Genomic DNA, 12676 nt, shown 5'->3' with positions numbered 1-12676 from the left:
GCTTGCTACATACCAGGAGTAAGAACCCCACTGGGAACAACACAAAGTAACTTACTGCCTCATGGAGTTTGCATTCCAGTGAGGGAAGACAGGAAACAAACTTAGAGAAAATACACCGTGTGCCAGGTGGAGATACATGCGATCTAGGAACATTCAGGTTGAAGAGGGGCACAGGAATACCGGGAGGGCGAGGACCGCCTCCTCTCCTCACCTCCTTCACGTCCACTCCGCTTACACACTGGCCTCCTGCAGCCCTTGAGCAGCAGACACGCTGGTTTGCTGTTTCAGCCCTATCTGTGCTCTGCTTGCCTGTGTGGTGATCTGGAGATCTAGTCACTGCTGTTACCTCTGCTTGAAGAGTTCTCTCCAAGCCTGGAAAAAGGCTTCTATGCCTTATACTTTGAGGTGGGAGTATGTTTCTGGTTCAAGAACAGCAGCGAGGCCAGTGGTGTGAGCTAAGGGTGTGTGAGGAGATGGGGTCGGAGAGCAAATAGAGCTGGCTCAGGTGAGTCCTTGTGGGTCAGGGTGAGGCCTGTGGCTTTTCCTCTGTGTGAGCTGGGGAGCCATGGGCAGGCTTTGAGCAGAGGAGTGATCTGATCTGATTGATGTTCTAACAGATACATCTGTGCAAGACCCTGGGTGGAAACGGTGGCCTCCTTGAAGAGGCCATTAAAAGAATCCAGGTCTGAGGTGGTGGCTTGGACCTGTGTGAGGACAGAGGAGGTGGTCACATGTGTTGAAGAGGGGTATCCATTCGTCTCTTGATGGATGCTGAGGTTGCTTCTGTATCTTGACTATTGTAAATAATGCTACAATACATAGGGGTGCATATATCTTTGAATCATTGTTTTTGTTTTCTTCAGAAGAATACCCAGAAGTGGAATTGCTGTATCACGTGGTGGTTTTATTTTTAATTTCTTTGAGGAACCTCCATACTGTTTTCTGTAGTGGATGCACCAATTTGCAGTGTACGAGGGTTCCCTTTTCTCCGCATCCTCACCAGCGCTTGTTCTCCTTTTGATAATAGCCATTCTGACTATTGCAATGCCCTGATGATTAGTGATGTTGAACTCTTTTCATGGCCATCTGTATGTCCTCTTCAGAGAAACGTCTGTTCAAGTCCTCTGCCCATTTTTTATCAGGTTGTCTTTTTTGATCCTGAGTTGTATGAGTTCTTTGTATATTTTGGATCTTAACCCCTTATCAGATGTATCATTTGCGGGTATCTTCTTCCATTCAGTAGGGTGCCTTTTTGTTTTGTTGATTGTTTCCTTTGCTCATCAAAAGCTTTTTTAGTTTGATGTAGTCCCATTTGGTTTTTTTCTTTTGGGTTTTTTTTTTGGGGGGGGGGTGCTTTTTTTTTTTTTCCTTTAGGTTCCCTTACCTGAGGAGGCATATCCAAAAAAATGTTAAGACCAGTGTCAAAAAGAGTACTGCCTATGTTTTATTTTTTTTTTTTAAGTTTCTTTCTTACAGTTGTATTTAGATATAATTGACATATAGTACTGTATAAGTTTAAAATGTGCAGCATAGAGAGAGGTGGGAGGGGGGATCGGGATGGGGATACATGTAACTCCATGGCTGATTCATGTCAATGTATGACAAAACCCACTGAAATGTTGTGAAGTAATTAGCCTCCAACTAATAAAAATAAAAATAAAATAAAATGTGCAGCATAATGATTTGACTTACTTACATCATGAAATGATTACCACAGTGAGTTTAATGAACATCTGTCATCTCCTGTAGATACAAAAGGGAAAAAATACTAAAAAAACAAGAACTCTTTAGGATTTACTCTTAACAGCTTTCCTATATAGCAACGTTAATTACATTAATCATGTTGTATGTTTCATCCCTAATATTGCCTGTGTTTTCTTCTAGGAGTCTTATGTTTCAGGTCTTACAAACATTTAAGTTTAATTCATTTTGAGTTTATTTTTGTATAGAGTGTGAGAAAGTAGTTCAGTTTGATTCTTTTACATGAAGCTGTCCAGTCTTTCCAAAACCACTTACTGAAGAGGCTGTCTTTCCTGTTCTGTATTCTTGCCTCCTTTGTCAGAGATCAGTTGACCATGTGAGTGTGGGTTTATTTCTGGGCTGTCTGTTGTGTCCCATTAATATGTCTGTCTGTTTTTATCCCAGCACTATAGTGTTTGGATTACTGAAAAGCTCTGTAGTATAGTTTGAAATCATGGAGCACGATACCTCTGGTTTTGTTCTTTAGTATTATAGATTTTTAAATTGTGCTCTTTCACAAAATAATCTAAAGGAATGACTGATGCTGACCCATTTTTTTAAGGATGGAATCTGTCTCTCAAATTAATTGGCCTTTGTGCTTAAACCTTGCTAGTAGCGTCTTTCATTATTATGATAGTAGCACCATTTTTTTTTTTCAAATAGTTACTACTTTGGTATCCTATTTTAATAAGGTCTATACTTAACCTTCACTTTGAATACTTGAACTATTATGTAAATTAATTTAAATCTTTTTTTCTGCTGTGTGTTTATTTTCAAGAAGTGTTAACCTGCTCATGTTTTCCTTTTTTCTCATTGGTTGTGGTTATAGAAACTTTAGAGTATTGCTCTAATAGTATTTAAAAGATTTTAAAAAAAAATTAAGGTCCCCTGATTTCTTTGGAAGAAAGTTCCATGACCTGCCCAGAGCCTGGCCAGTAGTATTAGCAGCTTACTTGTTCATAGACTATAAATAAAAAGCCCTTTGTAAGCAGCTTAATGAATTTGCTTGATTTGTGTTTAATAGCATAAATCAGAATGACTTTGCTCATACAGTTGTTTGAAATGTTTCTGTTTCAGAGCGACCTGTTTTTTTGTTTTTATTATAAAAGGAACTAATATGGGCTTTATCTGGTGATCACCAGGGGTTTGACCTAGTTTCTGAGTAGATGGTCAATAAGCTTCTGTTTCAGATTGCTTAGGCACCGTAATTTGCTCTGTAGCACAAATGCCATTATTACTGAAGATGATTATGTGAATCTTGAGCAGGTAACATCAGAAGTACAAATGCTGGGGGGCAGATGACTCACTTTTGCTGGTTAGATGTGAGGTCAGAAAAGTTACTAGTTATTATGTATTTTTCTTTGGGGTTACCATGGATTCTTTCCCTAATGAGCTTCTTTTTGAATTGTAGGAAGTAGTGATCATCAGTAGGTATTGTTAGGAGATAAATAAAGCTGATTTTCTTTAACTGTTTAAAAAATGGTTCTAAATCAGGAAGTGCACTTTACTGGCCCAGATTATTCATTGAATTATCAGATTCACTGAGTAGAGTATTGGTTTCCTAATAGTAGGAAAATTATCTCACTTCTTAAGGATTAAGGTTAGTGATTGAATCCTATCTGACATTTAAATGAAGTTTTGTTTAGGATTGTTTCTCAAAATCTGTGTTACCTCTCCAGTTGCTGCTGATCTGGAGTTGTAGAAGGGCCCTTCTGAAATCTGACTCTGCATGGTAAAGGTCAGTGTGCAGGGACTTGAGGTCTGGCAGTTCGCCACAAACTCGTTGATCCAAGGCTCATCATAACAAAAACTAAAATTTCTCTTAAGACATTTGAGAAGGAAAAAAGGCTTTTTGAAAAGTGATCAGGAAGAAGAAGAAAATTTTCTACCAAACTTTTTTCTTACTTGTTTATATAAATAATCTCTTTTTAAATGTATTTTATTATTTTTTCTTTTTAATAGGATAATTGCTTTGAATTGTGCTGGTTTCTGCTATACATCGTGTATCAGTCATTGCTGTATATATATATATATATATATCCCCTCCCTCTAGAACCTCCCTCCCACCCCCCATAAACAGTCTCTCTAAGTGTCATGGTTCATTTAACTTTGAACTTTAATCTGGGCTTTTCTCTTGGTGTTCACTTTTGATGACTTAATTACAATTCATTTTTTCTATTTAGAAAGTAGATGGGTGTTAAAATGTTCAGATATACTGTACATGTCTGTGTGTGATAAGGGAGAGGACTAGCTCTAGCCTTGGCATTTCTAGGCTCCTTAGGTGAACTGTGACCTTTATTGAAAGCCAAGTGACTGCTGCCTCAGCTTCCTTCCCGTTCTGAATGTTAGTGGCTTTAGCTAGACTTATTTGGAAGGACTTATTTGGTCCTGTATGGTAGCGTTTCATTTGCCCTAATGTATTTTATAAGAGAAACAATATAAATTCTAGGACTTAAAATTTTTTAATTGGGATTTGAAAGTTTAGCATCAGTATAACTTGATCCATTTTAATGTAATAATTTTAACCGTTTGTTGATGTGTTTGTGTGTAAAACATCCAGACTAGTTATCAAAAGACCCTTCAGTTTGCATTAGTTAAGATCATTTCTGCACAGATGAATGGGACACTTTGACGGCATGTGACTGACTGCACGTTTGAATGCCTAACCGTATTCATATCACTTGGGTTCCTAATCTCTGGGAATAGTTTTGTTGTATCTCACAGGAATCATAGTAACATTTCAGATGGGCGTAATAAGAAAGTTCTTTCAGAAAAAAGTTTTAAAGTTCCTATTCTTAATGCATCTATCATAAAATGAGGACTTAGTGAAATGCCATCTCTACTAGCCATTATTTTGTAAATCACCTTTTCAGCACAAAATTCTAAACTGTTGTACCCTTTTTTGCTGTCACTTAGGACTTAAATAAATTAGTGCAATATAAAAAACTAGAGATTTTGATTTGATATAAATTCTGTCCAAATAAAGTCTTTTTTTTAAGTCTTTTTTTAAAAATTGAAGTATAGTTGATTTATAATGTTAATTGCTACTGTACAGCAAAATGACTCTGTTATACATGCATATACACACATTGTTTTTCATATTCTTTTCCACTATGCTTTATCACAGGATATTGAATATAATTCCCTATGCTGTACAGTAGGACCTCCCCAGTTTGTGTCTGCTAACCCCAAACTCTCAGCCTATCTCTCTCCCACCCGCCTCCTTGGCAGCCACCAGTCTACTCTCTGTGTCCCTGATTCTGTTTCATAGTAGTTTCACTGGTTATATTTTAGATATAAGTACTACATGTGGTATTTGTCTTTCTCTTTCTGACTTCACTTCATGTGAATCTCTCGTTGCATCCATGTTGCTGCAGATGGCATTATTTAGTTCTTTTATGGCTGAGTAGTATTCTGTTGTATATATATACCGTATCTTCTTTATCCACTCACGTTGATGGACATTTAGGTTATTTCCAGATCTTGACTGTTGTGAGTAGTGCTGCTGTGAGCACTGGGGTACATGTCTTCTTCTTAAGTATAATTTTTTCCAGGTATATGCCCAGGAGTGGAATTGCTGGACCATATGGTAATTCTAGTTTTAGTTTTCTGAGGAACCTCCAAGCTGTTTTCCACAGTGGTTACACCAACTTACACTCCCACCAACTGTGTAGGAGGGTTCCATTTTCTGCATACCCTCTCTAGCATTTGCAATTTGTAGACTTTTTAATGTGACTGGTGTGGGGTGATACCTCATTGTAGTTTTTTCATTTCTCTGTAATAATTAGCGATGTTGAGCATCTTTTCATGTGCCTATTGACCATCTGTATTCTTCTTTGGAGAAATGTCTACTTAAGTCTTCTGCCCATTTTTCAATTGGATTGTTTTTTTGTTGTCAAGGTGGATGAGCTGTTTGTATATTTTGGAAATTTAAGCCCTCATCACTCGCGTCATTTGCAAATATTTTCTCTAATTCTGTAGGTTGTCTTTCCATTTGGTTTATGATTTCCTTTGCTGTGCAAAAGCTTCTAAGTTTGATTAGGTCCCATTTGCTTATTTTCATTATTTCTGTTGTCTTAGGAGATTGACCTAAGAAAACATTGGTTCAATTTATGTCAAAAATGTTTTGTCTAAAACAGCTAAGTCTTTAACTCATACTGAGAGGAAAGCAAGTTGTCTTCCTGAGAAAGGGAAGTGAGTGCGTTTGAATAGTGAGGAGTCAGGCACATCATTAAAGGATTAGGATTCTTGTTCCAAAGCAGAATGGGAGAAGAGAGTGGAAAACTCCCATCTGGTAGTTTCAGTCTTTGAACATGTTCTGAGGACTTTTGTTTTTGTTTTTTCTTTTATGAAAAGATGGTAAAAGAGGGCGTAGGGCTTTAGGAAAGAATCCAAAGGATCAAGGTTTTGGTTTAGGTTATGGCAGACTTCCTTTGGAAGATGCCCGGTGATCTGAAAACAATGAGAGAGAGGCTGTCGTGGCAGGCAGCCTGTGCTCAGGACTAAGAGATGGGCAAGGAGTTAGGACGATGGGAGATACTCAAGGAAGACAGGAGTGGAAGAAGCAAGAGGTCAAAGGTACGAGAAGGAATGAGTGGAGATATGAATTGGTGAATTCGGGGAGGTTGCTAAGGGTCATCCCGGTGTCTGTACAAGAGGATGTGACTAGAGAGGTGGTCGCTGAAGAAGATTATGGGAAAACTTGAGGGGAATGAGCCCAGAGATGTTACAGTAACTGGCAAATTGATGAGAACGCTTTGGAAAAGTCAGGTATTGAGAGGTCAGGGATGTGAAAAATAAGACCTCAAGTTACCCTCTGGCTTTACAACTCTGAATTCCAAAGCACACATCTGAAAGTTAATAGTTTTGCTTTTCAGAAATGTGAAATAATAAGCTGACATACTTTTGTAAAACTGGAAGTAAATTCTGAAAAGCATATATGGATTTATATGTTAATCAATCAAAAGTATTAATTGCCTCTGTAAATGCTGGAGTATGGGTGCTGTTTGGGTGCTTCGCAGCAGGAGGTTCCTCACAGGAAAGAGGGAGACTTAGCAGGAGAGTCTGATGGTGGGCTTTTCTTTTTACTGTGTACATGCAGTGTCCTTAGCTCAGATGGACGAAGGACGCTCCTCAGGGAAACCTGGCCATGGGAGATACTGTTTTTGCTCATTTTCACTTGCAAGAAGAATAGAACCCAAGTCACAAGAAAACAGTTCTTCTGTGATAGAAAGAAAAAAGGGGTGGGGGGGGAACAGAACTGTAGACTTAGACGCTATTTTTGAAACCAGTAACATCTGAGGACGCTGAAGTCTCCCAGTGTCATTTATAAAAGCCCAGAAAAGCATTCAGGGTATCCTGGATATGGACCAGCTTCTGGGAGAAAACAACATTACTAATCAAAAACTAAAAAGTGTAGTAACCAGATCAGCATATGGAATAGCAAGAGCTGTGATCAGAGGAACAGTGGAGGGCACAGGTGGTGCTGGTTGCGATATCATTTGAACAGTGCAGTTTCCTCTTAGAAACAGCGCACTTTGCATGGGACCAGGAGGGGGCCTGTAATGGATGAGAACACGAGTGGTGAGATTCTGGGTACATTTTTACAGACTGACTTAAAGGGTCTCCCCCACCCCCCCCCACCCCCCCCAGTAAGTAGAACTCAGCATCAAGGTGATAAAAATTTTCAGCTCAGAGTGGAAGTGATACTGTTGGTCTGTAATCGTTCTTTATTCATTGTAAGCAGTAAAGGTAAGTATAATTCCCCACATGGTATTCTGTCATCAAACATAACTGAAAGTCAGAATACCGTTTATCATTTGCTGATTTATGACCCTAACTGAAGAACACTGATAGTCATAAAAAGTATCTATACTTAAAGGGAGGACCTTTTTGAAGAAAATATCTGAGGGGTAAGTTTTATATAAGACACTGATTAGGAAGGTAAAGAGTAAAGAATCTGAGAACAGAAGTTTATCAGCTGAATTTTTTGGATGGCATTCTCTTTTGTACATCTGTTCTTTCCTGTTCTTTTGGTAAAGGAATAAACATCTTACAGAAGGGAAGCCGTATTGACTTGTACATTAGTTTAAGGAAACTCTGCCCGTTCTCAATCTTAATGGCCTTTAGAGTGGGTGGTACCTTTCTCCTTCAGCTTAGCAGTAAAGCCTAAGAATGGACTTGACCTGAATCAGATGTTTTTCCTTGGTATAAATTTGTTGTTCCTTTTATTGGAGATTTAGGGATCTTTGTAATCGGTAGATATCTGTAGAGGCTCTCAGTGAGCCTCTGCCTCATTGAGAAAATAGCTAATTGTTTGGGCTGTAAGCCAAGAAAGTAGGTAAATATGGATAAACAGTAATCTCAAATTGTAGTACTGAGAAGACTCTTGAGAGTCCCTTGGACTGCAGGGAGATCAAACCAGTCAATCCTAAAGGAAATCAACCCTGAATATTCATTGGAGGGACTGATGCTGAATCTCCAATACTTTAAGCCACCTTTTGTGAAGAACCAACTCATTGGAAAAGACCCTGACGCTGGGAAAGATTGAGGCAAAAGGAGAAGCGGGCAGCAGTGGATAAGATGGTTAGCGTCACCATCTCAGTGGACATGAATTTGAGCAAACTCCGGGAGATAGTGGAGGACAGAGGAGCCTGCATGCTGCAGTCCCATGGGATTGCAAAGAGTTGGACACAACCTAATGACTGAACAAGAAGTAACCTCTCATGGGGAGAGTATTTCTGAATCAACTCCTGTTTTAATGTTATGTTTAATAAAGTTATGGCATACAGTATTTTCTTTCCTCACACTTTGAAAGTGTTGACTCATATTTTGTCCTGTTTTGTGATGATTCCCGTGGAAGGAGTACAGAGAGATTGGGAAATAAGCAAGTGTTTTGCCCTTTCCTCCCGCAGGTCCCAGTAGGGATGGCACAATCAGTGAGGACACTATCCGAGCCTCTCTCATCTCAGCGGTCAGTGACAAACTCAGATGGCGGATGAAGGAGGAGATGGATCGCGCCCAGGCAGAGCTCAACGCCTTGAAACGGACAGAGGAAGACCTGAAAAAAGGGCACCAGAAACTTGAAGAGATGGTTACCCGTTTAGATCAAGAAGTAGTAAGTAACTCATTGCATAACGGCACTGTTCTAACTGTAGCTATGGCAGAGTTTTCTGTGTGTACTGTGGCTACCCTGAGTACTCTGGGTATGAGAGTTCAAACGATTGTACACGCTCTTTAAGCACTTGAACATAGCTTCTCTACAGCTTGTTAAAAAACAGAGCCTATGGTTGAAATACTGGGAAGTGGATGTATTTAGAGGATTTTTTGCTTGCACCTTCATGCTGGGGGATAATGTTTTGACCCATAGGAGGACTGTTTGAGTGTTAATGTTACCAGACAGTTACCCAGAAATAAGAATTTGAGAGAGTTCTAAGCCATGATAAAGATCTGCAGACCTGGGGTGCAGACTTAAGGATCAGTTTTCTTTTTTGTTTCCAAACATTGTTTGAACTATATTTAAAGCATCTTTGGTATGCAACCTTTAGCTCTTCAGCTTTCTCACATTTTTATCAGACTGCTGTGCCCTGAAGAGTCAGTATGAGTCAGCCCTGTGACTCTTGTTTAAAGATGTAGAGTTGAGTACCAGCTTCATCTTCACTTTCATTCTTGTGAGGGAGAATGTTCCAGTAAGTATGCATTTTTGATGAAAGGATAGAGAGTTTATTGGGTGTTTGAGGGCTTTGGAGAAAGAGATTTGTATGTACACATTAGTCTAATAAATGGTCCTACTGTGTAAAATGAGCTTCTCGATAGTCAGCTACTTTCAAACATTGAGGAAAATGGCACCGTACAATTCAGAGCCCACAGCCACCACCTGCTATATCTTGGGACTAAAATTCAAGTGTTTGTGGAGTTCTGTGTGTTGAATCATCTGTATAGACCTGGGGGAAGTTGTTCCTCTGAGGCAGATGTCCACTTGTTTTGAAAGAAGGGCCTCTTTTATGATTTTAATGTAAGAAACCTCCTGCAGGAAAGTGTCTTATCTGATGGCTTAGTTTGCAATATTTATTACTGGTAAGTGACAGGCTTATCACTGCCACCAAAAGTGCTCAGCTTAGCATCTCCTGTTTGCACTTAGCATGTTAGAGCACACCTTTTCCTCTAACTTTGAAATGTGTTCTATTTGAAACATGAATCTCATCCATGAGTTGTTGAAGCATTGTTTTATTAGCAAGTCTGCTTCTGTGAAGTTGAGTTGCAGATGTCTGACAAACAAGATAATTACAATTAGTGTAAAATCATCATGCTTGGACTATTCTGTTTTCAGGCTGAGGTTGATAAAAACATAGAACTTTTGAGAAAGAAGGATGAAGAACTCAGTTCTGCTCTGGAGAAAATGGAAAATCAATCTGAAAACAATGATATTGATGAAGTTATCATTCCCACAGCCCCACTATACAAACAGATCCTAAATCTGTATGCAGAGGAAAATGCTATTGAAGACACTATTTTTTACCTGGGAGAAGCCTTGAGGCGGGGAGTAATAGACCTAGATGTCTTCCTAAAGGTATGTCTTCTTCACTCTGCTTTCCAGAGTTTTGGAACTTGTTTTAGAACCACTGTTGCTGAAAACCACAAATCAAGAGGGTTTGTCTGTAGGGGATGAGTTAAAATTCTTTTTCTTTCCAAAAGTGAGCAGGTGGGGTAAGTGGCTGTAAGCAGTGTCTTCCCACCTACAGAGAGGACTGAGGATAATCTGAGTATGGAAAGAAAAGTGGGTTTAGTAGCTGCAGTTCCTACCCCAAGGCAGCATCAAGCTGAATGTAATTCTTCTTACTACTGCACCCGGGTGGATCAGCAGGCACAGTCAGATTTCCATTCTTTCAGGTCACACCATCTAAATTAAGATCATTGACTGCCCCATCCTTGTTGCTTTTTTTCCCCCCTCTGTTAACTTTCTTAGACTTGCATACTTTTATCCCTGTTTCCCCTTGTAGAGCATTGGACTTGCCCTGCTAGCAGTAGAGGCCTTTTAAATGAAGATTATTCCAGGCTTAATGCTACTGTACAGACATGGAAGATCTGTAAGCCAAGTTTGGCTACTGTTCTCTGTTGGGTCATGAAGAGCGTGTCTTTAGGGATAACAGCCACCCTTTGGATATTCAGTACAGCTGCTTCTGATGCTTCAGTGTACCTGCGAGGCTGGTCAGGTTGCTTGCTGATCCTGCCTGTCTCCCTGTGAGTGTGTGACTAAACCACTCCTGGACCTGGTGTAAGCATATGCATAGCTAGGACCCAAGAGAGGGCTCCCTTTCTGTATGCTGCCCTCTGCTTGGGTGGCATAACTTAGGCAAGATAAACATGGAGAGGTGAGACAAGGATGCCCTTTGCTAGGCACTGGACCGAAGGTGGCCTTGTGCTACTCATCCCTACCCTTCCCTTTTTTAGCTAAGTAGGGACATTCAGTTCTAAAAGGTTTGTGTTAACTTTTGTTAGGATCACGGTACAAGTTCCCCTGGCATCTTGGTTGTCTCAAGATGTAGCTTGAACTCCTGAGCCAGATCCTGCATGGGGGTGCTTTCCCTGTGACACGTTGTAGGGTCTCAGAAGACTGCTTTCCTGAATACAAGTGTATTAGTTGCTCAGTCGTGTCCAACTCTTTGCGACCTCGTGGGCTGTAGCCCGTCAGGCTCCTCTGTCCATGGAATTCTCCAGGCAAGGGTATTGGAGTGGGTAGCCATTCTCTTGTCCAGGAAATCTTCCTGACCCAGGGATTGAACCCATTTCTCCTGGATTGCAGGCAAATTCTTTACCATCTGAGTCACCAGGAAAGCCACCACAGGTTCCTTAACACAGCCTGCCAGCATCAATCCAGTGAGTTTAAACAGCCACATAAAATGTAGTATTGGGCTCCAAAGGAAGGTTGATGAGTTTAGGGTTCCTAACTCCCATATAGGTTACAAACTGTCTGCTAGTTTATGCCTGGACCTGGGTAAGGGCTAGTCTAAACTGTCTAACTTCTTCCCCCTCACAGCATGTACGTCTTCTGTCCCGTAAACAGTTCCAGCTGAGGGCACTAATGCAGAAAGCAAGAAAGACTGCCGGTCTCAGTGATCTCTACTGACTTCTCTGACACCAGATGGAGACTGAACTCTTCTAAAGTATTCTTTTCTTCTCTTCCTTTCTCTTATATCAGTAGGTGCCCAAAATAAGTTATTGCAGTTTATCATTCAAGTGTAAAATATTTTGAATCAATAATATATTTTCTGTTTTCTTTTGGTAAAGACTGGCTTTTATTAATGCACTTTCTATCCTCTGTAAACTCTTTTTGTGCTGAATGTTGGGACTGACTATGCTAAATAAAATTTGTTGCATAATTTTTCTCTTCTTTACTGAACAAAATACATGAAACAAAATATGTGAAACTTAATAAGCTCAGCTTCTAATTTATCCATCATGAGTTGAAATTTACCATTATTCTCTAGCATATAAAGTGGATTCTACTCAATATGGGATATAATACATAGAAATCTAAATGTTCAAATATTTGGATTTGAATGACTTTCTGTGAAAGGTCCTCGTATCCTCCTGCCAATTCTGTGTAGATTTTATTCCTTTCCAGACCTGACAGAACCATAACTGTTTTCGTCATGAAAGTAGCAGAGTGGCCAGTGCCAAGCAACACATCTGAGAGCTTATTAACTCCGCAGGATGACCTGGCCACAACTGGGGAGGAAGGTACAGTGTACACTGCCTGTCTGCACTTACTGTCACTTGCAGCCAGTCTCCCTGGTGAGTGACTCTGCGTAAGACTATGGTCACCCACCCAGTGACCCATATGTCCCATAGAGCTAACCCAGCAGAACAGAGTGTTCTCTGTCAGATGAGAGCTGGAAGGTTCTAAAGAAATGAACATTCTAATTTAAGATACCTT

At 39.9% G+C, this 12676-nt stretch overlaps 1 protein-coding gene across 2 annotated transcripts in view; it reads left to right on the top strand.

The window, feature by feature from the left end:
• TSG101 (tumor susceptibility 101) overlaps nucleotides 1-12119 on the top strand; it is a 42114-nt gene extending 29995 nt beyond the window's left edge. For both annotated transcript variants that reach the window (XM_043874829.1, XM_043874837.1), the window contains 3 exons: nucleotides 8655-8857; nucleotides 10070-10309; nucleotides 11777-12119. In XM_043874829.1, the coding sequence (XP_043730764.1) occupies nucleotides 8655-8857; nucleotides 10070-10309; nucleotides 11777-11866 (533 nt within the window). In that variant the 3' untranslated portion in view covers nucleotides 11867-12119. The remainder of the gene's footprint in view (nucleotides 1-8654; nucleotides 8858-10069; nucleotides 10310-11776) is intronic.
• Nucleotides 12120-12676: the final 557 nt, after the last annotated feature.

Source organism: Cervus elaphus, chromosome 2 (assembly GCF_910594005.1).
Source record: "Cervus elaphus chromosome 2, mCerEla1.1, whole genome shotgun sequence".
NCBI lineage: Eukaryota > Metazoa > Chordata > Mammalia > Artiodactyla > Cervidae > Cervus > Cervus elaphus.
Note: the sequence above shows the minus strand (reverse complement) of the source record. Positions and strands in the feature narration are given on the sequence as shown.